The sequence below is a fragment of the Notothenia rossii genome (genome assembly GCF_949606895.1).
Source record: "Notothenia rossii genome assembly, chromosome: 1".
Classification (NCBI taxonomy): domain Eukaryota; kingdom Metazoa; phylum Chordata; class Actinopteri; order Perciformes; family Nototheniidae; genus Notothenia; species Notothenia rossii.
Window position 1 is genome coordinate 40,345,482 of NC_136912.1, and position 26,834 is coordinate 40,372,315.

Here is a 26,834-nt window from a genome sequence, read left to right on the forward strand (position 1 = left end):
GCATAGAAAACAAGCGCACCAAAAACCATTATTGAGAAACCGCATTGCATGTTACACACTGATGATTTGGGCAAGAATGAGACAAGTGTTTCTGTGTTTTATGAATCTATCAATGTGTGTGTGTTTGCGCTAACCTTCTCCAGTCCTGGAAGTGCCCAGATCCAAATCGTCTCTGGTTACATTTTGGGAGTCCAGGTATGTGGCTGGCACCCAGCCCTGCTCCTCTGCTGTGCTGACAAACCACCAGCCTGGAGAGAGAGAAAAAAGGGAGAGGGAAAAAGAGAGATGAACATATTAGTATTGCTAACAATACAATTGTGCAGGAATGAGTGCTTAAACCCGGAAATGAGTTAACATTTTACATTTCGGGTTCACTCGCCTTTCAAAGTCTTTTTTGAATGCCTGAAATAAGAGTTCTGGTTAACACAAGCTGAAGAGATGTTTACGTTTTGTTCTACAACATCAAATATGGTAAATACTCCTCTCATGAATGCAAACTTCCGGATTGGCACACAAACTAGTCATCACTACACCAGTCTTTAATCATGGCATGAAGAATGGCTGTGAACATTGTTCCTAGATGTTTACAACTCATTGCCACACATCTCTCAAGTTTAGCACTATGTACTGAGTGTAGATGAGCCAGCAGTTATATAGCAAATTCAGTGTGTGTATGGGTGGTGAAACTGTACATCTAATCAGGCCCGCCCCTCCCTACACGCAGATCACGCAGACTGCATGGAGCCTCACCTCGCAGAGGGTGCCTCATCTTGCGGAGGGAGCCTCATCCGAAGCGCAAATGCAAATGCGCTTATGTATGTACAGTTTTGCCACTGCGAGGCTCCGGAGCGTGCACCATCCCCCCCCCCCGTTGACGCTCGTGACACAGAGGGCCTCATCATCACACAACTTTGCGTGAGGCCACAAGTTGGCCAGAGGCGGCCCTGCATCTAATATTCATGTACAGTACATCTAATACCATTGGCGAACCATGTCTATCACAACGGGACCTTCTGTAAACACACACACACACCCCCCGCCGTTATAATGTCCATCTTTTCATTGAATTGTCGTCTTGAAAAGGGTACTGACAACAATTCCGAAACAACATCATCTTCACCTGTTGCCATTTTAACGTAAACAACGAATACAACTTCAAATGAATTGCTACATTGCATTTATCTAGATCCTCTGTCTCGAGCCAGTGAACTATCGGGCCTTCTAGAATACCCTGGAACCGAGGGAAACTCTGAAAGAACATGCCCATTGGCTACAAATCAATATATGATTGGTTGATGAAACTGTCAATCCAAACATACGCTCTCATTCAGTGTGAGGACCAGGGCATTCGATCAAGGATATAGAATACCTTGGTTGAAGGATATTCTACTCAGAGACCCAGAACAAGATCTGATTGGTTGCTTTCTTTAACACAAAACCACTGAAATGCGTAGTGCATGGACCGAGAAGGACAAACAAATCAACGTAACACTGTAATATTACAGATCAACAACACAGACACGATTCTCATTTATTCATTTGATTACATTTTATTTATATAATTAAATCAATTTTTTTGTTTTTTTTATCTGAGTGTTCCACGATAGAGAGATCTGATATGAGCTCACAATGGCTGGACGTTTCACCAACTTGGAAAGCTCTCATCAATAATAACCAGACACCAAAGAAAATCCTGGAAAGAGGAAGATGCTGGAGATCTCCAAGCTCATCATACAGTAGATCAACAGAAGTTAAAGGCTCTTGTTGCATGAAGGAGGTGCTTCATTTTTTCCTATTCCTCAATTTGAAAGTTGTTTTACCTCTGCTGTTTTAGCTAGAACTCCCTTGCATCCCTGAGCTAAGTGTCTCCAAGTCAAACAAAACAAGGGAAAAAAGTCTACAGCGATGAAAATAGCAATTTGAGGTTGTACTTAGGCATTGAGAGAAAGGCTACTATCAGCATGAATCAAAGTAATAATACTTATTTGGGCTAACCCAAGTTTAAACAGTTACCCCAAGGGGAAGATGAATATTCACAACAATCCTATGGTTGTTTATCCAATAATTGTGGGGACATTCAACTCAAAAACAAAAACAGGCCTTCTCCCGGTGATATTGGACTAGCCGTGACACCGTATCAGACCAGGGGAGGAAAGTAGGGGATGAATCGGTCCTTCCTAATTTCCTGACCTCCAACACCAATCTTCCAACTGTGCCCTTATTTTCTCACAACAACATGATCTTGTACCAACTTGTAATGTGTTGCCAGTTTGGGTAGAAGCCACCAATAATGCATAGTCTTTTGGCAAAGAACGTGCTAAGGGTAAGGTATTAGCATGTGACCAAGCATTGTGAAATTGTGACAGTTCAGTCAATGCGACAAAACTTCTTAGTGATGTAAAAGTGTGGTAAAAGTAAGTACATTTGTAACGAAACTTAAGCTACGGAGGTTGACAAAAAAATAAATAATGTTTCGACACAGACACAAGTCCCCTGGGTATAAATCCTGTGATGTATAGCATTATCCCACTCCTGTGTATCTCAGGATTTTACTTTTTACCATAGGAAGTTGTTCAACAATATTGCACGATAATTTATTCAGGATGGGGCTGCAGCTCCACTAAAGCACTCATGGTCAGATTGTGTATAGATGTGTAATTGAGCTGTAGAAGTGACAGAATAAGAGCAATGGGTGGAGAAAGACAGAAAAGTAGAGCAACAGTGGCAACCATTCTTTCTTTCTTTCTCCAAATGATTCCAAAGATTAGGTCATCACTGCTCCAATACATTTACAGCCACATGGCTCACTCTCTAATGTGGCTGGGGAAGCCTAGGCGGATTAACCCATCACGTCCTTTTTTTATTACCCGGCAGGAAACCAATCACATGAACACATATTAAAGGTGACCTATCATGCAAAATGCACTTTTGTACGTCTTTTATACATGAATATGTGTCCCCGGTGTTCCAGGGAACTCACCAAGTGTCAGAAAACACAACCCTCTCTATTTTCCTCCATACCCAAATCTCTTAAAAAGGGGCTGCAACGGATCTGATACAGACTGATCCAGATTTGAACACTTCTGTGACGTCACAGAAGTGGCGCTACGGCTATTGGGCCAACTCCACCAATCAGAAGGAGACAGCCACGGACATTGCCGTTCGACAGCGCTGGAGACGCTATAGTACATATGCCAGGCCTGTAGATGGTGCTGTTCTCACAGAATCAGCCCATGCAAAGACAGTGTTAAATTGAGCGAAATGAGGAATGGCTAAAATGCATGATCTGTTTGGTATTTTGAAAAATAAAAAGTATAAATATGCCTTATATAGGTATGGTCCTACACTATATTATTCAAATATAGCATGATAGGTCCACTTTAAATGAAGTGTGGAAGACCTGCCTGACAATGAGCTGTATTATATGTGTGTTTGTTGTGTTTCAACTGTATACGCAACAGCATTATGAGCAAATACATACCCTGGCACCAGGGAAGCTGAGAGTTAATGTGTACAAAGAAGGATCATTATTTTTAAATAACCATATATGCTATAAATGAAAACACATACTAACAAGGATAAAATGTAAATCACTAAAAACGAAATTGTGAGATCATTTGCATTTCTAAATAAACAATTCCTTAACAACATTTTGATCACTGTTACAGGCCACAATATTATCAGTATAACCGAGATGGAGTAGTGTGGTTATCAGAAAATAATGCACTTCCGTCTACTTAAGCTTGTATGCGTTAATTTATTATAACCGTGCACCTCTTCTGTATTACTACTGTTTCACATATTTAGAGCTGCTGGCAATGATCACTTTGATTATATCCATTATCGATGTTCTCTATATCACTATATTATTTATAACTATAACTTTGAGGAAATATACTTAACATCTAATCAAACAGATAGACAGAAACACATCTTTGCATTCACAATGTACTTATTTGGGAAACTGGCAATGATTGGTGATACATCTATGTTGATCCCTTCATTTAAAGGTAATCTATAGTTATTTTACAGGAAATCTGAATATATTAAGAAAAATATAGGAGCTAAAACAGTAGCACTAAAGAGATCTGAATGTTCCTCCTACGAAAGTAGTGATGGAATCAAGTATGCCAGAATATAACAACACCTATAATAACATGCATTCAAATATTATCGGGTGGGCACTTAACAGACGGCACCAGAGGACCTGCTTACCTCCCTGAATGCCACTTCATCCCTCCCTATACACATATAAGCACTGTGAAGCCTGAGCCACCCGGACTCTGACAGCTTATGTGCAGCATGAAAACACCTTCATGCAACAGACACACTAAACCAAACTGAAATACTGTCTCTCCTGAACTCTCCCACAGCGGGTCACGTCTAGCGGTCAACACAGGAGTGAATTCAACCTGAGGGCTGATACACATGGGGGTGATGCACAGTAGATGCAGTGTAGCCCCTGTTTGAGCTTTCAGACACTCAGCTTTCTGTGAATGTGCTGCAGACTGCTGCACAGGGGGGTCAGCTTACTTCAGTTTGGATCCGTCAGAAGCAATTAGGGACCCCAATTGGCCTGGTTGGAGGTTGTGGAGGTTGTGGAGCTACTCCTCTCCTCCTTACGGAGGAGAGGAGTAGCTCCGCACAAACTCTTCATCTCCAAAGCCCACCTGACACACAGTGGAAAAACTGAAAGATAAATCTGTGGTGATAGAGGATTAGGGTGACTGTTGTCAACAGTGGTGGAACTTATCTTACTTTCAGTAAGAAGAGATTTATACTCCGATATGTGTGTGGGCCTATAATACCTATTTCAGGTGTCACAATTGTATTTGTGGTGCTTTTTCTGTGACATGTAACATTCTTTAATGTTCAAAAAGGTCTTTATTGTTCTCATACTGTCTGTGCTGCAGCACGTCTTTTCACCTTTTGTCTGAAACCAGAGCCCAGTCTGCTCTGATTGGTATGTACATAAGACACTACATTGAAGGGCAAACTCCCAAAACATAATAGGGACCCTTCAATATACTCTGTCATTCACAAATCAGTAATGATGTGACTTGCGCGGCAAAATCACAGCTGCAACACTGTCCACAATGTCTAAATGTTTGATTGATGCCAAAATGATGAGGTTTGCTGGATATCAAGCGCGGGGAATTAAACTCATGAATAAAAACACATATACTGTATGACTTTTTTGAAATTGTACTTGGTTGAAGTGAAACAGAGCAACAAAGTGAACACTATCAATTGGTTGTAGCCATACTGGGTTTTTTTTCTGGGTTTTTATATTTTTCACACATCGTATACACAACAAAAACAAAACATCCCAAAGCCCAGAAACTCTTTCTATTACTCACACACGACAAGCTCCAACTTCTATCCCGTGCACACATGCTAGTGCAAGGCAGGGTTTTGACAGGGCCCAATTCCTCTATAAATCCAGCTCTGGTCAAAATGTGGGCACAGTAAAAGCAGATAAATGAGAACCAGAAAGGGCTGGAACCCCTCATAACTACACTCTGCTCGCACAGAGGGTAGAACAGACAAGAACAAACTAAATGGAGAAGCAGATATGGATATAAGAGACTGAAAGAGGAATGTTAAAGGCTCTTACACACCAAACTGACACCAAAGAACACGTCGCCTCACGTCTCCTGCGTCTTGGCCATGTTTCGCACTGGAACACACCACAAAGACTTCAGCCGTCGGCCAAGTTGCACGTGCGAACTGAGAATCAATTAAAGCAAAGCATAACTTTGCTCAGCATATGCGTGGAATGATGCTAACAATGATCGGGGAAGCTCGGGCTAATTCCTGGACGAGTGAATATTATTATTCAACATATTGAATATGAAGGGTAAACGTTGTTAGTGGAAATTCTGAATGTCTCACACATGTATGCCTAATGAACAGTCATATCCTTTGAAGCATACTGACCCCTTCAAGTGTTCAGACCTATATTAGACAAGTTAGGGAAAAGAGCAAATTAACTTGCATTGGATCACCTGCTTTGAAAGTTATCAGCCAATGAATGGATGTTATCAGTGGTTATCAGCCTCAATGATATGGGTTAGAAGAGACCAGCTACAGTACACCTACTAGTAGGTTCAGAAAGCTGTAATTACCGAAAAAAAAGAAAAGAAAATGCAGCCCTTTCGATACATTAGTAATTAACTCAGTTTAAAAAAGGCTGACAAAATCTCTGTAGGAAATACGCTGGAGTGGGCGCTTGTGTCAAACAAACACTGGACTTTCAACCCCCAGAGACCACAGTTCATGAACAATGTAAAACCAAATCTAATATATAACATTGGTTACACAAGTTACATAACCAACATCTTAACCCAAACCATGATATTTTCCTAGATCTTACCAAGTAGTTTTGCTGCCTAAACCTGAATAAACACTTCTGCTTCACTAACATATCTTGTAAAGGTTTGACCTCATGAAGCATTATAATTGTAGTGACAACATGTGATAATTGCCATTAAATGGGCTGATCACACTAAAATGGTTGCATTGATTTAGGGTGCCAAAACAGAAGACTCATGTATTCAACATCATCCATTGAATACATGCAAGATCACTTTCTTAGCAGATTAGTGAAAAGGAAAATCGACTTGTTACCCTGCCAAACATTTCCCTCATAGTTTGAACTATAATAACTCTTCACACTGTTGGATTTACTACTCAAATCTGCCTTCTTAGATTGTATTTCGTCATCTTACTGTAAACCAAAGCAACATGCCGAACCCTTTTGTGGGATTTATTTGAACTCAATGATGTAATGCGGTTGGTTTAGTTTGTAATTTTCCTGTAGAACCAACATACAATTAGGCCAAAGTCTCATTATGTGCATATAGATTGCTAATCTTTATCTGACAGTAACACAGTCCTTAACTTTGCCAAATATTTGTAATATCCCATGATACTGGTTATCAGCTTCAAGACTACATTAACATTGATTCCAGACTTTATTTGATGAAAATAAAGGGCCGCGAAATAGCTGTGAGTTTATCGTAATATTTGCAGAATTATAAATATATAAAATTATTTTATCAAAAAAATTCAATTTTTTTAATTTATTTTATTTTATACCAGTCATATTATTTCATCCAAAACATCCAAAACAAATCAAAATGTGTTAGCATAAGGTCTCAGATAAAGTTACAGGTGGTGCGCCAAGTGGAACATACAGGAGACAACCGTTTAATCACAGACTGTTATGTTTGTGGGGAAATGGCAGTGCATACATTATTTTAGATATATTTCGAACTCGGACTTCATTTCTAAGGACATTGCGGCCAGGGGTGTAGAGCTATTTTTTTTATTTGTAAAGCCTCCTTCACTTCATGAAATGGCTGCAGCATCAGGAGGCAGCCTCTGAGAAGTGCAGCACCAGCGCGTACACACCGCCTTCACTGTGTTCCTCACTGCAGGCTGCTACGTTTCAACCACACACACCTCTACACACACACACATCGAACGGCCCGATTATTCCACCTATTACTCGTTGTATGAAGGAAATGTCCGGTCACAAAGGCGCATGATGTGTGTGCAGCGACGTGCAGTCAGGGGAGGCATACTCCAATGTAACGGAAAAACAACTAAAGAAAAACTAAATAGTAATAATAATAAAATGTCTCCACTGATCTGTGTTGTAAGTGTGATTTCTGTATGATTCCAATCGCTTTTTATAGTCAAAATCAGCAAATTGGCCGAGCTCCGCTACAACTACATGGGAGCGAAGAGGAGTGAGGCAGGGACGAGCTCTGCCTCACGTACGCCCACAGTAACTTGCTGGAGCGCGGCCACTAATGTAGCGCAGGCACTTATTTTGTGAGCGCTCTCAAGCCTGTTACTGTGGGGTGAGGTGAGGCACAGATGAGATCTGCCTCACCTCAGAATGTGTCACGCCACAGAAACTGGCTGGAAAGCGGGCCCTAAGCGCATGCCTGTTACCATCTCACTGTATGTCACCAATGACATTTTTGTAGATCCCTTTATTACATTTATCTTCACCATCCATAGTCTCTAAATAACTTATTTCACGTACAGTGGGGCAAAAAAGTATTTAGTCAGCCACCAATTGTGCAAGTTCTCCCACTTAAAAAGATGAGAGAGGCCTGTCATTTTCATCCTAGGTATACCTCAACTATGAGAGACAAAATTAGAAAAAAAAAATCCAGAAAATCACATTGTCTGATTTTTAAAGAATTTATTTGCAAATGATGGTGGAAAATAAGTATTTGGTCACCTACAAACAAACAAGATTTCTGGCTCTCACAGACCTGTAACTTCTTCTTTAAAGAGCAACTTCCAGGTTAAAGACACCTGTGAATAAATGTGAAGGAAAATGATGAATACACTAGATTTTCCAAAAAATATACAGAAATATACACTACAGTGACATCTGGCGTCGTTTTTGTAAGAAATGTTCACTTCCGCATAAAAAACCCTCGGCACGTGACCTCCCGCGTGTGACGTAACACGGGGGACAAAAGGGGGAGAGCGGCAGGTGTAACGTATTAAACATGGATCCCAATGCTAGTTCCGACACAGAAGACACAGAAGAAGTTTAACATGAATATTCGAATGCATATGACGGACCACAACCTTATAATTATGAGCCTGCTAGGCGTCCAAGAGACCAGGAGCAGCCAAGGATTAGAAAAAATAACGGCCATCGGAGAGAAATTGAGCTGTGGTGTGAGGAGAACCAGTGGAGAACTGGGCAGCTATCTTGGTGAGTGACCGGCGTTAGCTACAGAATGTTAGCTAACGTCACATCACAACATTGTAAAGTTAGCTATCATATATCAGGCTATAACTAAAGCAGCATTGATAATATAGTAACGTTACTGGCAGGACTGTTGATACTGATCCATAACAGAAACGAATGCGCAAGTATCAGCCGTATCTCGCGTTACCTAATGTAACTCCACACTACGGTGCTGTGTACCGGAGGGGAGACGCGAGATACGGCTGATACTTGACGATCTGGCGGAGAAAGGTTGTGGAGCCTCCGTTGATATGCCGTTGTAAATGGCTTGATGGAAAGCAGGTGTGTAGTTGGGGAGGGTGCACAGCTGATTGCAGCAGGTGAGTGGAGGTTGAGCCGGGAGCCAGGAGTGACAGCCACCACGCACACACAAACAACACAGACAGGGGGAAACAAACAAACACAAAGGAGACGGCTGGAGCAGTACAGCAACCAAAGCGTTACCTAATGCAACTCCACACTACGTCTTACGGTGCCGTGTACCGGAGGGGAGAGAGATAGAGCAGCAAAGTGGGGGGGGAGAGAGAAGTAATACGGTTTACTGATAAAGCTGTGGAGACTATGTGCTGCAGGGAGGTGGATGCACAACGCACCCAGGAACGAACGCTAGCTCCGGTCCTTTTTACTGTGGTCTCGATGTCCTGACAGGCTGGTATTTGTGCAACCTGCACAAACACAATACTGCACCATACAAATGGTGAAATACAATGTAAAACTACCGAAAAATACCAGCTCACTAAAACACAACCGCTCTACTCAACGCAACTCTACTATACCCGCAGTCAGAGAGCGGAGATGTGTCCCCTGTGTGATGTAATATGACGCATTTGACGTATGACCTTAAAAAAAAGCCGTTTTTAAGAGCAGAGCTCAAAATTGCTCCATTCCCTCTGAATTCCTGCCCTTATGTCTCGTAAAACATATCAAATCCTGCATTCACTTTTTTAATTGTAATTTTCAAGCAAGTTTAAGCATAAATGTAGAAAAAATTAAAACCTGCAAGATGCTCTTTAAGAGCCTCCTCTGTCCTCCACTTGTTAACTGTATTAATGGCACCTGTTTGAACTCGTTATCAGTATAAAAGACACCTGTCCACAACCTCAGTCACACTCCAAATTCCACTATTGCCAAGACCAAAGACCTGTCAAAGGACACCAGAAACAAAATTGTAGACCTGCACCAGGCTGGGAAGACTGAATCTGCAATAGGTAAGCAGCTTGGTGTGAAGAAATCAACTGTGGGAGCAATTATTAGAAAATGGAAGACATACAAGACCACTGATAATCTCCCTCGATCTGGGGCTCCACGCAAGTTCTCACCCCGTGGGGTCAAAATGATCACAAGAACGGTGAGCAAAAATCCCAGAACCACACGGGGGAACCTAGTCAATGACCTGCAGAGAGCTGGGACCAAAGTAACAAAGGCTACCATCAGTAACACACTGCGCCACCAGGGACTCAAATCATGCAGTGCCAGACGTGTTCCCCTGCTTAAGCCAGTGCATGTCCAGGCCAGTCTGAAGTTTGCTAGAGAGCATTTAGATGATCCAGAACAGGATTGGGAGAATGTCATATGGTCAGATGAAACCAAAATAGAACTTTTTGGTAAAAACTCAATGCTGAGTTGCATCCAAAGAACACCATACCTACTGTGAAACATGGGGGTGGAAAAATCATGCTTTGGGGCTGTTTTTCTGCAAAGGGACCAGGACGCCTGATCCGTGTAAAGGAAAGAATGAATGGGGCCATGTATCGTGAGATTTTGAGTGACAACCTCCTTCTGCCCTTTCAGCAAGGGCATTTAAGATGAAACGTGGCTGGGTCTTTCAGCATGACAATGATCCCAAACACACCACCCGGGCAACGAAGGAGTGGCTTCGTAAGAAGCATTTCAAGGTCCTGGAGTGGCCTAGCAGTCTCCAGATCTCAACCCCATAGAAAATCTTTGGAGGGAGTTGAAAGTCCGTGTTGCCTAGCGACAGCCCCAAAACATCACTGCTCTAGAGGAGATTTGCATGGAGGAATGGGCCAAAATACCAGCAACAGTGTGTGAAAACCTTGTGAAGACTTACAGAAAACGTTTGACCTCTGTCATTGCCAACAAAGGGTATATAACAAAGTATTGAGATGAACTTTTGTTATTGACCAAATATTCCACCATAATTTGCAAATAAATTCTTTAAAAATCAGACAATGAGATTTTCTGGATTTTTTTTTCTCATTTTGTCTCTCATAGTTGAGGTATACCTAGGATGAAAATTACAGACCTCTCTCATCTTTTTAAGTTGGAGAACCTGCACAATTGGTGGCTGACTAAATACTTTTTTGCCCCACTGTATATGATATTTAGGCCCGCTGGTCTCATCATACAACGGCAATGAAAAAAGCACCTGGAGAGGCAGCCATAACCTCTGTCGCACTGAAGGGGGCGCACGTGAGCGCACACAGGTTCTTGTTGCTACTGTTATTCTACTCAGAAACGGTAGACGCAAACAACAAACTAGACTTTTGTTCTATTTCGTATATGGCTTCGCCCTCTAAGGCTATCGCTATTGGGTAATCCCCCTGCGTCCCCGCGCAGCACTGAAACACTTGTAGTCCACGCCCACCCGCACGGTGGGCCCCACCCTCAGGCTTCCTTCCGGTATAAATAGGAAGGAGGCCCGACAATCTGCTCCCTCTTTTCTTCAGCAAACCACGGCAGTTATTGAAGCACAGAACCATTAAACATCATGAGCAACAACTGCGTCCGAAATTGTCCCTCATGTGGCTCAGGATATATCATGAGCTATGACCAGCACGCAATGTGCGAATCCTGCCTGGGGCCAGAGCACGCGGACGCGGCTCTCAGCCAGCAGGACGCTTGCTCACATTGTGCCCGTCTCCCATCAGCCGACAGGAAGCGAAGAGCGGACGCTCTAGCTGCTGCGGCCGACGAGGACGATTGGCCCGTCCAGGTGCCCATGGACGGCAGCATGTCCCTGGAGCCGAGTGCCGGGCAGGAGTCGGACGACTCCTACCCCGTCTCCCTCCATGGTTTACTGTGCGGTTCTCCCCTCCCTCCTCTCCCCCGGATGGGGGAGACAGAGTCGGAGCAGGGGGCTGGTTTGGCGGCCGAGCATGCGGCCCCCTTCTCCGTCGCCACAGGACGGCGCCCTACGTTGAGCTCCCCCAGAGAGTATGTCGCCCGCCAGGCCGACCAGTGTACCTTTCAGGCGGCGGCGAATATCACCGCGCTGCTCTCCAATTCGGTGGTGACACTGGTAGAGCGGTCCACCACCGAGGCAGAGGAAATCAGCAAGGCGGCCAGCACGGCGCTCACTCTGTGCGCGTCCGTCGCTGTCTCCCAGGCGAGGATTTCCGCGTGGGTGACACAGATCCAGCGCCACCTCTGGCTGCAGCAGGCGTCTGTTATGGAGACGGCCAGAAAAGTGCTACTGGACGCTCCAATCAGCCCGTACGGGCTGTTCGGACCCCAGTTCCACGCCATGGTGGAGTCCATGAAGACAGCTGCAGGCGGACGGCATTCGCCAGCATGTCCGCTGGCTCCAGCCTGCTGAGAGCCCACAGCGGCACCAACGCCCGCAGCAGCCGCAGCAGCCGCAGCAGCCGCAGAAGCCGCGGCGTCCACGCCGGCCACAGGAAACCGCAAGCGGAGAGACGCCCACAGCAACAGCCTCGGCGTCAGACTCGCCCTTCGGCGGCTCCAGGGGCTCCGTCCCACGTCTCCGCTCCCCCGCCACCCCAGAGACAGGGTCTCCCGGCGGCGAGTCAAAGGGGAGTGAGGCTCCCCCGCTCCTGGTCTGCTCCGCGAGAGCCTCTGAGGAAGCAGAGCCGGTAATTAAGCCGGCTGCCACTAATCTGTTGATTAAGTAGACAGCAGGGCTCCATGCAGAAGCCTGCTGGTTTTAACCTATCGGTTAATAACCTGCAGAGCTCAGGGCATTCCTCCGTCCGAGATACGCACGGTCATAATAACCCATGAGCGCCGTTATAACGCCTCATGTGGACAGCACTGCACACACCTCCACTCATCCCCTGAGCGTGTACACGCCTCATGATGACAGCCGGAGTGAAACGCAGCGTGTGGAGGCTTCCTCGCAGCCCTTTCGCCTCACGGGCAGCGGCGGCGAGGGCAATGGCGTGGCTCATCACCATGACGACCATTACAGCACATCACAGAGAAGCCAGAACGGGGGAATGAGCAGTATTCCAGGCTGAGTGCCCCCAGCGGCAGCGCCCGCAGCGCCACGGCGCCAGGGCTTGCTGCAGAAGCCTGCTGGTTTTAACCTATCGGTTAATAAACTGCAGAGCTCGCTAATTAAGCCGGCTGCCACTAATCTGTTGATTAAGTAGACAGCAGGGCTCGCTGCAGAAGCCTGCCGGTTTTAACCTTGGTTAATAACCTGCAAAGCTCGCGCCATTCCTCTGTCCGAGATACGCCTCCTACACACGGTCATAATAAACGCATGAGCGCAGTTATATAACGCCTCATGTGGGCAACACTGCACACACCTCCATCCATCTCCTGAGCGTGTACGCGCCTCATGATGAGAGTCGGAGTGAGACGCAGCGTGTGGAGGCCCCCTCGCAGCCCTTTTGCCTCACGGGCAGCGGCGGTAATGGCGTGACTCGTCACCATGACGACCATTATGGCACATCACAGAGAAGCCTCTCCCCAAAAGCAGTTCCATGGGATACAAGAAACACTCCTGTCATCCCAGGAACAGTGTCTAGCGCGGTTTTTACTCCGCTATTTTCTAAATCGAGGAAAAAAACGGGGGAGTCGCCCCGTTGCTGTACAATCAATGTGTTGATTCGCACAGACAACAGGCCACGGCTATGGAAGCAGCCTACCTCAATCGCCAGGGAGGAGTACGATCTTCTGAATGCATCCAGGCGGCTGCTGTTCTAGGCGCGCACACACGTTGCTCTCATCAGAGCAATGTATATTCCCGGCGAATTGAACAGAGGGGCTCGCAGAGCGCAGCAGCCGTGTTATGCGAGGAGTACGGAGACTCAGACCTGTGTCACGCGCACTTGCGCCTCAGTGGGATTTGGCTTTGGTGTTACGCACACTAAAGCAAAGCCCCATTTGAACCTTTGGACCAGGTTCCCCTTAAACTGTTGTCAGCCAAAGTAGTATTACTTTTGGCTCTATCAGCGAAAAGGGTGAGTGATTTGTCTGCTCTCTCTGTGGCTCCGTCATGCCTCCGGATCCGAGGAGATGCAGTTCAGCTAGTTTACGCCCTAACCCGGCTTTTATGCCAAAGGTCATCACAAGCTCTTTTAGAGTCGAGAGTGATCACCTTGGATGGCTTCTTTCCCCCTCCTCACAGGTTGGAGGAAGAAGCCACGTCTCATCTCCTCTGTCCTGTGCGCGCGCTGTCCTGCTAGTGGCGTGCACGGCTGCCTTGCGCAATTCTCAGCGACTGTTTGTGCATTACAGAGAGCGCTCGATCGGGCAGCCTCTGTCTGCACAACGGCTTTCACACTGGCTGTTTGAAGCTGTGTCACAGGCTTATGTCTCCTCTGGGGTGGATCTCCCGGAGAACATCAATGCGCACTCCACCAGAGGAATGTCCTCCTCCATGGCTTTGCATGAAGGAATGTCAGTGGAAGACATTTGCACTGCTGCATCTTGGTCTTCCCCCTGTTCATTTATTCAATTGTATTTGAGGGATGTCTCCCATTCCTCTCTGACACACCCTGTACGGAGTGTCTTGTCAGAGTGAGTGACGTCAGGGATCCAGCTGTGAGCTCTCCTGCCTGTCTGCACGCAGAGAGCTGCTGTTTCCCCTCTTTTTGTCACTGGGCAAAGTATGACCTTCGTCTCTACTTTTCACAGCGGCAGGTATGTATTGTTCCCAGCCTTCGTCCCCTCATGGAAAATATTCATGTTATGCTATATTCCAGGGACGGTGATTTGCCATTACGCATGGCACAACAGGCAGGTGTGTCTGTGTTTCTAGTGTCGGGCGGACCCAGTGGGGCGCAGACTACATCATGCTTCGCCCTTAACCCAATAGCGATAGCCTTAAAGGGCGAAGCCATATACGAAATAGAACTGTAGTTACCTACTGTAACTCCAGCTTCTATGAGTAAATGGCGTAGCCCTCTAAGTGCTGGGCCCCACTGGCTCTCCACCTTGCGGGTGGGCGTGGACTACAAGTGTTTCAGTGCTGCTTTTGGGTATCCCAAATCCAAAAGAGGTAGGTTTGCGCGCGGCAAATGTGGTAGTTTGGTAAACAGTGACATCAACGACATGTCTGGTCTGTAAAATGCCCGAAAAGTAAAAGAATGGGAGATAAATATCTCAAAGTCTCTACATTTTATTATATTTTTAATGTGTTTCTGGTCCTCTTTCAGTTGAGACAGTGTAGATGAAGGATGTGTCAGGATGTAGAACTCTTGTGTGAACATTGGATAAATGGTTCATATTCTTGTTTCATGTTGATGACATATTAGAGCCAAAGGTTTTGCACGGAGCGAAATATCTTTGTGTTGCGCAACATATCAGAAAATACTGCATTAAAAAAGTAATTTCCTGCATTTTTCTACTGATAAAGTGTGATATAAATAATGTGCTTTCAGATTGCTGTATTTCACTAAAAAGAGACATTAACGACATGTTTGGTGTTGAAAATGTCAGAAAAAGTGAAAGAATGGGAGATAAATATCCCCAAATCTCAAAATTGCATTATATTTTGTGTGTGTTTGTAGTCCTCTTTCAGTTGAGACACTGTAGGATGCTTCCGGAAAAGACCAAACACTGGATGTCTTTCAGTCACCACCAACATTTTTTCGAGATACTGATATTAACGGGGAAATCCTGCAGGACTCAAATGCCTTGTCGGGGGTAACCCTGCCTTTCCCGCAGCGTTACCCCCGGTCTGCACGTTGTTTCTCTTTCAGAAACACAGAGGACTGTTTGTATGATGCGATCACAGACACGCTGCAAACGGTGTCCGGCAAAAGTCGAGTCCAGTGTCTATGGAGTGTCATTTTTATTTGTTATAGTTTGTTAAAGATTGAAAATCGGTAGGGAAAGCCAGCTAAGTCGGTAGGCGGTAGAAACATGTAAAAAGCGGTAGACTACCGCCCAAATCGGTAGGGTTGGCAGGTATGGTATCCTTTTGTTGAACAGTCTGTTTAAAATGAATCGAAGCATCAGACTAAAAAAGCTTTTGAAAATAACCGGACATTTCGATTAAGGTCAAAATATAATATTTGTAATATGTGTACAGTGGTCCTAATTTGTTTTAATTGTATCCTGGTTTTAAACGTTGTTATGTTTTGGATGCATATTGGTATTTCTTCAGGCTGTTAAATAAAATGTGCCTCTGTTGCCACCTGCTGGTGAGTAAATATTCAAATAAGTTAAAATTGAAAACCGGTCCGCTGATTTTTTTTAATGTATCTGCCGGTCCTTGGCACAATAAAGGTTGGGAACCCCTGTTCTATAGGATGAGAACATTGAGTGCTCATTTCCTGTCAGGTGTCAGGTCTTTTTATTGTCCAGGTGCCTGATGAAGAGGCTCACTAAAGCACAGCCTAAAATAGAGCAAAACTGAATCGTGTTGTTTGTATTTTTTCTAAATTGATTTACACGCTCTTGTTTGTCTGACATAACGGACCCAACTGTACTGGAGGATTTATGAGGCGCTCAGCAACTAATGACTAATATTCAGAAAGGTTATGCAGCAACACCTGCTCCCTCCAACTACACACACATACACACACAGCACAAAATATAAATATGTAAGACAGTATCAAGGCTGCAATTGGCGTCTTGTACAGCGTTGAGCTCTAATTGGGGTTTCTAGCGACACGATGGTCTTGGCAGGCAATAATTGGCGGCTTCCTCCCGCGGAGGGAGAGCGGAGGTCAGGGTGAATACAGCCGTAACAGCAACTCAGCAGAGCGAGATTATCATTGACGACACCAGCGGGGCCCCGTGGGAGAAGATGGGAGGAAACAGAGATACATTAAGTGACGCAGGATGGGAAAAATAAGGGCTAGAACGAGAGCAAGATAATGAAGGGGGAGGAAGGATATTTCAAAGAGTGGTATGGGTATAGTCAGAAAGAAAGAAGAGGGAGAGACAGCAGATGTTTGGCTTGGGTATCAAAGGTGTTGTATTCACCACCAATTCCCAGTCCAAAAACAACAAAGCACACTTTCCTTTCGGTAACTCATTCTGGGATCGTCACTAGGGTTCGTCAGAAAGCTTTGACAATGACGTGTGTTAGAAATGGGGGTTCCACAAGGTCACTGTCATCCCTGTGTCTTCCTCTCAGCGTCTAATTAGAAGCACATGCCCCGGAGAGCGGCAGGAGCTGGAACACAGATTTGCTTTTCAGGGCAACGTATTGAATTGCCGTCTTATCTTTCTGCAGAGTGAGCAGAGCTGAAATAGCAGCACAAAGATTGTTGCTGTCGAAAAGCAGCTGTGAAATCACTTACAGTGTTATTTTTAACATAGGCTGCACTAACAGCTTTTTACCCAAAAAGTTTTCATTTGGGACTTTCTTTTGCTCCCCATTAAATATATCATATCTCATCAGATGAGTACATCTATACAATTGAGTGAGTTAGGGGGAATCCATACATTGTTAGTCCACAATGTGTATAGGGAACATTTATTCTAGGCAAGGGTATTAATGGGGTAAAGTTGAATGCCCAACCAAATAAATAAATATTTAAAAATGAGGACTGTTAACTATAGTATGTTCGAGTAATCCAGGAGACTTATTTTTGTTTCCTCCATCTATTTGAAATATCGACTTACAATGGGTAATACACTGTATATCTCCACACCATCCACTACTATCTGAGGAGTTTGTATTGTCAACAACCTTTAACTGCCATTCAACATGAAACTTTTTTTACAACTAACTCTCAAACAAAGAGGGGTTCTGTTTCCAAAAATTTGATTTTGGGGTGGAAAACCACTTAAGTTAAACATAGGATATATGAGGGGGCAAACAGCCCCTTCTTTGCTGTTTCTTCCTAGAAAGTCAGTGCCGATTTCAAGGTGCTGGTCTTTATTGACACTGTAAGATGTAAGCATTACATCCCAGTTTGAAGCTCATGTTACCTGGTTGAAGTTTTCATAAAACTCCGGGGTCTTGTGACTGAAAGGGGATAGCCGTTGGCAGGCCTTTAATAACCAGTGTTGACTACACATCACGTTCAGTAGGGTCAAGCTAAACCTTTGCATTGAACCTCTGTATGTTACATGTGTTTATGCTAGCCATAGACTTCTAACACATACATGCACACACCCCTCTGTGCTTAAGCTTGCATCATGCCCATTAAAACAAAATGCAGAACCCATGTATGCACAAATATCTTAGCATGATTATTGAAACATTATGTTTTGAACCCTAAAGGTGGCTTCTTGTTCAGCTTAAAAGTGGCTCCCCTGAGCCTCTGCTAACTCCAGATTCTCAGAGGTCTGCTCCAAGAACATTCTTACTGCTGGAGGGCGAACTCAGCTAAAACGTGTAAGCAGTAGTGTGAGAATGCTATCTCTTGGCTAAAGATTTACCACTCTGATTGATGCTGGTTGTTTTATAGCCTGAAAGCAATGCTAATGCTCACCTCAAGCCTTATATGTGAACTCTGTCCAACACAGCCCTCTCTGATCCAGAACATCCTTTAAGCTAGCCCTCAGAACACCTTGATTAAACACTTAAGGTAGTTTTGACAGCCTAAGGCAAAGGGTATGGAAAAACTTATATGCAAAACCACCTCTTAAAGCTCCCTCCAGAGAAAGTTGTTTCACATTTCACCATTTGCACTTTGATTATGTAGATGTTTTCCATAGTTAATATCATTTATTATGCAGTTAAGTGTTTAGTATTCATTTTACAATGGTTTTATAGACTGAATATATGTAATTTATCTCTTTATATAGTTATCTTTGTTTTCTTAATTGGACTATTGTGGTCGTTCCGAAACAGTAATCAATAACAATGAACTTGAGCTCAAACATCACAACCAGGTTTTAAAAAACAGAATCAATCAACACTTTAATTCAGAGGGATTTCTTGGTTTCCAATCACTGCAAAAGCTGTGATTATGTCATAGCCTTTGGGTTTGAGATTTCAGTGCAAATGACCTAATTCAATGTGAGGTTCTGATACTACATTTGAGTTTAAAGCTTTCTCCTTATGAAGCTGGTCTGCACAGGCGACAGTCTTGAGGCGGACCAAGCAGAGCACAACAAAAATCGTTAGAAAAGAATTATGGGTTGGACTGAGTGCTACCCTGGGCACAGGCAATGGAGTTGTGTTAAATGTTGCCAAAACCTCTGGCTTTTATTTTCCCTCAAACAGCATTAGAACCCCTGACAAGCAATATAAAATCACTGAGATAAGTCTTTTGTGTTTTCATGTAGACCATAGCTATTTCTGTCTGAAGTCCACACAAAGCCTAATTTCTATCCTTTTACAAAATAGAGGATTAGTATAGCAGCAGATCATACTCTTTGTAAGATGTCCAGTTAAGTCTAGAGAAAGGTAAACCAATTAATCTCATCTTTTTAAATCCACTGTGACAGAATGCCCCTGAAACTTGGCAGCAAGGAAGGCCAAGATATTTGGGCAAATGGCTTCTCCGGCTGGTGATGTGGCTTGGGTGGTACAACAACCCAAAGGATCCTGTTTGTAGTTCAGTGTCAAGGTCCTCCTGGCAGATCCATTAGTCTCGGCTGATGAAAGGACATTTTTTCCTTACATACATCGGTCACTGTGGCCACAGATTGGAAGGACAGACACAACACGCCAAAGCTTCTAAATGTAATGTACATAACTTCGGCACGTAAACCAACAAATAAGCGACCAACCCACTACCACGTCCTACATAACTAATCAGAGAAAAAGGGACCTGTACCATAAACAACTCATAGAATTGGCCTCTACGAAATCTATCAATTTAACCAAACAGTGTTCAACCTCTACACTCACAAAAACCCGGCCACTCAGGAATAAGAAATGGACATTATTATAGGGATGACAATGTCCGTTTGTCCGTTGGTTTACGACTATGGCAAGGAATAAAAGAACCCAACTACTTGATGGATTGCAATGTAATTTGATAGTTCTATCATTGGGGAGACAATGATTCTTAAAGACACTTGGAGTGAAATGTCTCAACAACTTCAGACTGGTTTGCCGTGAATGTTGAATGTCCACATATGAAGCGAAGTTACTATTTTGTGTCTAATAAACTTTTATGTCTTATAAACTTGCAAAAATAATGACACCCCAATCAGCCATAGTTGTACTTTGTTTTTAATGCTAATTTGTATTTTTTAGCTTGCTAAAAAAACAAATACTCTGAGATGGTGAATATTGTAGCGACCTGGTACCAGCATTTTATTTGCGCATAGTTGTGCATTCTCCAAATATTTGACCGCCACATCTGGTATTCCAAGAGAGACTTCAAAATGAAATCACTATCTGACACAGGTCTGTGGCTTTTTATCTCTGCTTAGTTAAACTCACAATAAAATATAACTGATCATATATGCTGATTATTTTTTGTCCTGCTGGGACATTCGTCTCTCTAGACAATCCACGGTTCCCATGTCCAAGGAGAAACCAGAGCAATCAGGACAGTGGCCCAGACAAGGGCCTCTACCCTCTCAGGGCCCATTATGGCCTGTCCACCCCCACCCTCTTGGTGCTTCATAAATCTCACTTTGCTAGATAGCAGTTCCTAAATTGCAAGATATGTTGACAGAGAAGTCAACCTCGAGGGACATGACCACCAACGCAAACTCTTCCACATATACACCAACCCCCACCTCACATATAGCTCGTCATTTACCCAGTTTTCAGAATGACAATGCGTGTTCCTGACACTGTAGCCACAATCAAACAGCTAGGTCTAGATTACCAAGGTCAATAACTTCTCACAGGGGCCAAACAACAACAGCCGACTCTGGAGTTGAACACATAATGATATAGGGTCATGCCTGCAGACACTTAAAAACTGCTTGAAATACTCTGGAATGAGATACAGCATATTAATCTATGATACCATCTGTGCTCAATGTGTGGTGGAAAGATATCAGCATTTTTAGGAAAAAAGCAGGTAAAATATGGATTTTAGCCTTGCTTGGAGGAGACTAAACCACATCACGGTACCCTGTTCACACATACCAACTGAGAAATAAAAAAAATAAGCTCTAATTTACAGCAAGTCAGAGTCTCTACATAGAAAACGTCAAAGGAAGTAAGCACACGCAGAACAGGAGGCTGCAGTAAAGCCTTGGAGGCGGGAAGGGGGTTATGGGATATTATACTAGGTCTTAGATGTGTTTGTTTTGGCCCAGCCTCCGAGTGATGTCATCATCATCACCATGGCTGTTGCTTCACTTCTTAGGCCCAGTAAATGACGACAGCTCTACAAATCAACCACTTTGGCAAAAGATCCTCTGAGTTCAGAAGTTGCTCATATTGCTGTAAGTACTTTGAATTATATTAAATGTTAACATCCAAAGTGGAGCTCTCGGATGAATCTGGTGAGCAGATGCTGTCAGGCCAGACTTTCAGAAACAGGATCACAGAGAAGAACGGCTGTGTGACTAAGGCAACATTATGAATATGCATCAAACAAAGCATTCAATAATGCAATGCATCACTCCAAAGAGGTTCGGGTATTCAAAGTTGCATGAGAAAAATTAATTTCCCCTCGAGTTAAGAGTTGACAGGGACACTTGACATTTGAAAACCTCAAATAACAAATCTGAAAAGAGAGCAGGAAATGAGGACATCGACGTCCTTTAAGACATCGACTTCCTCTGACCAAAAGCCACATCACAAAAGAAACCGTTTCCCATGCAACTTCTTTACTCTTGTCAAAACTGAATTCAACAATTATCTAATTTCTCCTGGCAGGGGATACATTTGAAAAGCACTAAGTGAAATGTGACTCATACAAAGAGACAGCGGAATTACAGAAAGACTCATCAAGGCACGTAATCAGTTAAAGATGTGCAAGATGAGACATCTGAAAGAAAATGTATTGACACACGTAATCAGTGTAAAGATAAGAGCGGGGATAAAGACAGGGCCAAGCTTATGCTGAGCTTTCTTGAGTTGTGCAAGCTGCTGGCTGTCAGTGGATGGTTGTATGGAAAATAATATGGGAGTGCTAAATAAAAGATTTGACAGTGGTAAATAGTGAAGGCCTGCTTTTTTGGTGAAGCAAATACTGACAGAGTTCACTTGATTTGCAGTGTCACTGTAGTTCACTGTGTACATACTGGAAGTTACTCTATCCACACTATTGACACATTACATCATTTGGTCCCAGTTCATCCAATTAAAAGATTTCAACTTTCATGTTCTCATCATCAGCTGAAAAAAATGATAAAAGGCCTTCCCAGTCTTTGCTTGGTTTAGCCACCCAAAGCCTCTTTAGTTGATTCATAATTGTGTATGCATTTTCAGGCTAAATGCTTTATTTTCAAGAAACTCAATGAGCTCTCCTCTGATAAACACAACATTTTAATTTGTGCTTTTGCATTTTAAAAAGCTCAATGAAATCAACTAAATTCATTTATTTATTGTAATTAGAACTTCTTGAAAATATCCTAAAAATGACTTCTGACTGTACTTGACATTGTTGTTTCAAACAGCAAGAGGCAACCTTAACCCTAACCCTGCAATTTCTTCACACACTGACTGCTGCCAGCCAAACAGCACCTCCAGGTGGTGCCAAGCCCCAGCTAGGGGATGGGGAGAAGAGAGGAGAGACTGAGGGAGAGCTGAGGAGCGAGAGGGAGGCTGCAATGAGGGGAATCATGCGGACAAAGGCGTTACAGGAGGAGGGAGTACAATCAGGAGAAGGTGCTGAGTGAGCATGCCTCTCTGTGTATGTGGAGAATATGTTTATTCTTGTAATGTGTACTTAGACAGGGGGGGATACAAACAAGAAGCAACAAACCAAATGTTCTAACAACATGTCATGTTAAACAGAGCCACGTTTTTTCTCCTACTTTTCATGTTCTGTTATTGACGGTTGTCAGAGTTCAATGAAGCATGCGTGGCACAAAAACAAAACAAGAGTCCACTCACCACTTTCGCTCTTCTCGATCACGTCCACCGTCTCGCCGGCCTTGAGGCTGATCTCGGAGTTCTCCTGCCTCTCGTAGTTGGCCACGGCCACGTACTGCTCCAGCACCATGGGCTCCGAGCTGTCAATCCCTGAGGGGAAGAAACAAGCTGTCAGCCACCTGCCAGCCGTGGCCCCCCGAGATCGTCCCCCGCAACCAACTACACTGTTGCCGCCTCGCACCCGGTACGCCGCCATCGGCCAACCCCCGCTGCCTGCCGCTGTTCCTCTCTGACCAATCAGAACGCGAGCTCGCGACTTGGCTGCATAGTCCCAAACGTCTGGCCATATAGCTGAGTCGACCCCCGGCCCACAGCAAAGGACAGAGGAGCATTGGAAGGAATCAAAACAAAAGGAAGGAACTGGATGGAAATATTTACGGGGGCTGCATCTCACACCTAAAGTAGATCCATGACCAAACTTAAAAGGTCCAAAACAAGTGAGAAGAGAAAGAAGAAGTGGAGGAGCTGCTAAAGTTTGGAGGGGAAGACTGGGGAGCCAATGAGTGGAAGAATGGTGAAGTTTCCCTGTGGAAAATCAACAGTGCGGTTGAGAGGAAAGGCCTCCCCTCTACTGCCTTTGGGAGGCAGCCGTTGGACGGCGGGTCGGGAGGGGGGGCGAACACACCAATCATGGTAGTCGGCACTGCTGGCCTTAAATAGAAACATATGAGGGGACGAGAGAGAAAGGGAGAGAGAGGAACAGGGAAGGAGGCTGGGCCCATGTTTATGTGAAACAAAAGAAGAAAGCATTTGAGTTGGGGTTAGGCCACTCCGTTTTCTCTCTGATGTTGAACCTCTTCATTACCAGCAGTGATTTAATTTACTCAGTTCACGTGGTGCTGATCTGATCCGAGCCTGACTCTTTCTTGTTGGCTTGTTTGGCCACAGAAAGATGACCCACGCAGATTACACTTCACATCCTGTAGTGTTCTGGGTATCAATGATGTGATCAGGGACAGAAGATGTATACATACTGACAAATAAATAAATCTTGTTTGGCAATAAGAATCTGTCCCAAAATGTGTTCAGTGGGTTAATCAATGTTACGATTCCCCATAACTAAACCTAACTTGAGGAGGTCCAAAGACTGTCCAACAGCTGATCATAAGAAATCATCAAATGACTCCACCTACACCCCAAATCAAATATATTCAGAATGCTGTAATCTATTGATTTATTTATTGCAGCCCTAAACTTTGGATGCCAATTGTTTATTTAATAAGTTATTCTTTAAACATTAGCACATGGCATGCTTTGTCAACAAGCAACTTCAAAACCCCTTCAGCTTGAATATGGCCTCTCCACAACTGGACACATGCAGAAGTTTGAATGGCTTTATTGAATATTAGACGTTGACCAATAGAATAGAAAAATAAAGCAGTCTGTAACACCTCATTTACCTCACACTACACAAAACATATTCCTTACTAGAATAAAGTGTTTCATTATTCAGAAGTGTAGCGTCCCACCACGTTAATGTACTGTATGTCATAGATTGTTTTCAAACACTTTTTGAGGGTCTACACAACAAAATTACCAAGATTGGACAAAAGTTGGAGCAAAATCAACTGAAATGTCTTTAAATTAAAGGAATTATTTACTTTTTTGAAAGGAATCACTCATGTGTTCATCTATGTAAGTGAAACATATCGAATTAGCATTTAATCTAAAGGCCTTCGAGCGGCTCTAAAGCTCAGTAATTAAAAGGTTGAATCTCATTTGTTTAATCAGAAACAGAATGTGCTGTAACTTTTTACTGGAGAAAAACACCCAGGCTCCAGACCACAAGACCTGGTGTGGAACCATCATTCCTGCACTATAGGTAGAAGTGTTTGCTAGACGGATAAACTACTGTTTATTAAGTTGTTACAAACTTTATGTAGACTCAGGCTAGATTGTTTCCCTTTACTTCCTATCATTAACCCATTCCTTCCTTCAGCAAATCTCATGTATCCCCAGAAAGAAAGAAAAATCATGTTAAACTCTGTCTACTTTAACTTCGGCTGTGTTAAAAAGTCCTGCACAGCACAATAATCCTAAAGAAAATAAGTTCTTGCTTGCTAGATAGCTATCAGACATAAAAAGACACATGTTGGCAAAGAGATATGGAAGATTCTTCACTTAATGTTAAAAAAGATAAGACAAAAAGGCCTGTCAGCACCAGCAATGACACAAAACCAAACTCACTTGGAGTCTTTGATGAGCGACAACACGAACGCTGGCTAATTATTGCGACTGAGAATAAAAGTATGGAGCATTCTTTGTCAGCAAGTTTCTCCATATTCCCACTATCTACTGCATCAGAGATGAGAATTCTCTGCTGTCAGCCTCTTTGTCGTATTGTCAATGGGATTGGACCTTGAACATGAATTGTATGTGTTAAGCTGTGCAAATCCTGCAGGTTAGATGCCACTTTCCATACAAATCTAAAGGAAAATGTCTTGCTAAGAGTCAACATAAAATCAAGTGTGTGCTATATGTTCTCAGAGGCAATGTTATAGTTTTATGAGTCTGAAACAGGTTGCAATGCATGTATTTAGGCAGCCTGGGAGAATAGTTGAAGCTTTTGCGCAGTGCTTAAAACACAATTAAGCATCCCTACATGTTGTTACTCAAATAAACAGGCAGGGAAAGCTCATAACTTCAGCTCCCCACTGGCTCAGGCTGGGCATTCATCTCTGTCTTTCTTTAGCATCCTCCCCGGAGGCGGAATAAAGAAAAGAAACATGTTGTGGAGAACGTAAGCAGCCTATGTAGAGGGAGCAATCAAAGTCAGCCTAAGGTAATAAAGCAGCACAGATCCAGCGACTTAAACACTTTACACTGTTTTAATGGCAACCACGCCTTGTTGAGAAATAGCATGAATCCTAAAGACCTGTTACATACCACTTTTCCATATTCCAATACTTTTATGGCACAAGATTTCTTGTTGATGTCAGGGGAGTTGTTTCCTCCAAGTTCTTGAAATATGGTCATTTCCATTCAAAAGGGATTTAACTTTGTTATTCCTAAATAGTATTGACACGCTGATAGCTCTAATACAGGGTATATGCAGGAATCCTGAAGTCAAATGTAATACCTTTTAAGACCCTTTCCATACATTTTAAGACCTCATCGCCACTTGGAGTTTTAACCGGTTACCTTGGCGACACACTTTACCTCACATTGACTATATACAGTATTGATTGCCCTTCCTCCTTATCTTCCAACCATTTGGACGCAGACTTGCATTTCCCCATAACGATGTTGTTTAACAACCGGCGTAAACGGACCTTCGTGCTATCAAGCAGTGAGCGCGCGATGTCCTGTTCAGATGACGTCAAATCCAATGGGATGCCATAAATAAACTACACAGAAACACACTACACACCTACACAATGATTACATTCAGGCAGACTGTAGAATACAACCTCTTTGGACAATTTATATACTTATTGAAAACAAGCTACAAAATGTAATACCTTGGAAAATGCCGTTTAATACTTTAATAATTTTTAAAAGCCTTAATTCTTCGATAAAATTGATTGATCAACTTTTAATACTTTTTAAGACCCCGCGGACACCCTGTAATATAAGGAAACAATATGTGTGTCCATCTCAAATACAGCTTAGCCTCAATCACAGTTAAGCGTCTCGAAGAACATTGGTTAAATATTCACCAGATGGGCAATCGTATTTTTGTCGTTTATAGGACAAAGAAAAAAAGTTATTCCCTAGGACATCTATTTGCAACAGGGACGATTCTTTGCTCTCTACCCATCATTCCTATACTGTACAACCACAGTTGAATGAGGTCACAGGCACTGATCTACAGCCATGATGCAGACAAATGTAAAGAACCAGACTTGACACCTCATTTCAATCCAAGGCGCTTTGCCACATGCAGAACTAAAGTTCATTTTCCGGCCCTCTGGCACC

The 26,834-nt window shown here is 43.5% G+C and overlaps 1 protein-coding gene across 11 annotated transcripts in view; it reads right to left on the reverse strand.

Moving 5' to 3' along the window:
- The window catches only part of sh3pxd2aa (SH3 and PX domains 2Aa), a 172,623-nt gene that overhangs the window by 39,712 nt on the left and 106,077 nt on the right, over positions 1-26,834 (reverse strand). For all 11 annotated transcript variants that reach the window (XM_079645423.1, XM_079645429.1, XM_079645426.1 and 8 more), the window contains 2 exons: positions 22,878-23,006; positions 135-248 (listed from right to left, as the gene is read on the reverse strand). In XM_079645423.1, the coding sequence (XP_079501549.1) occupies positions 135-248; positions 22,878-23,006 (243 nt within the window). The remainder of the gene's footprint in view (positions 1-134; positions 249-22,877; positions 23,007-26,834) is intronic.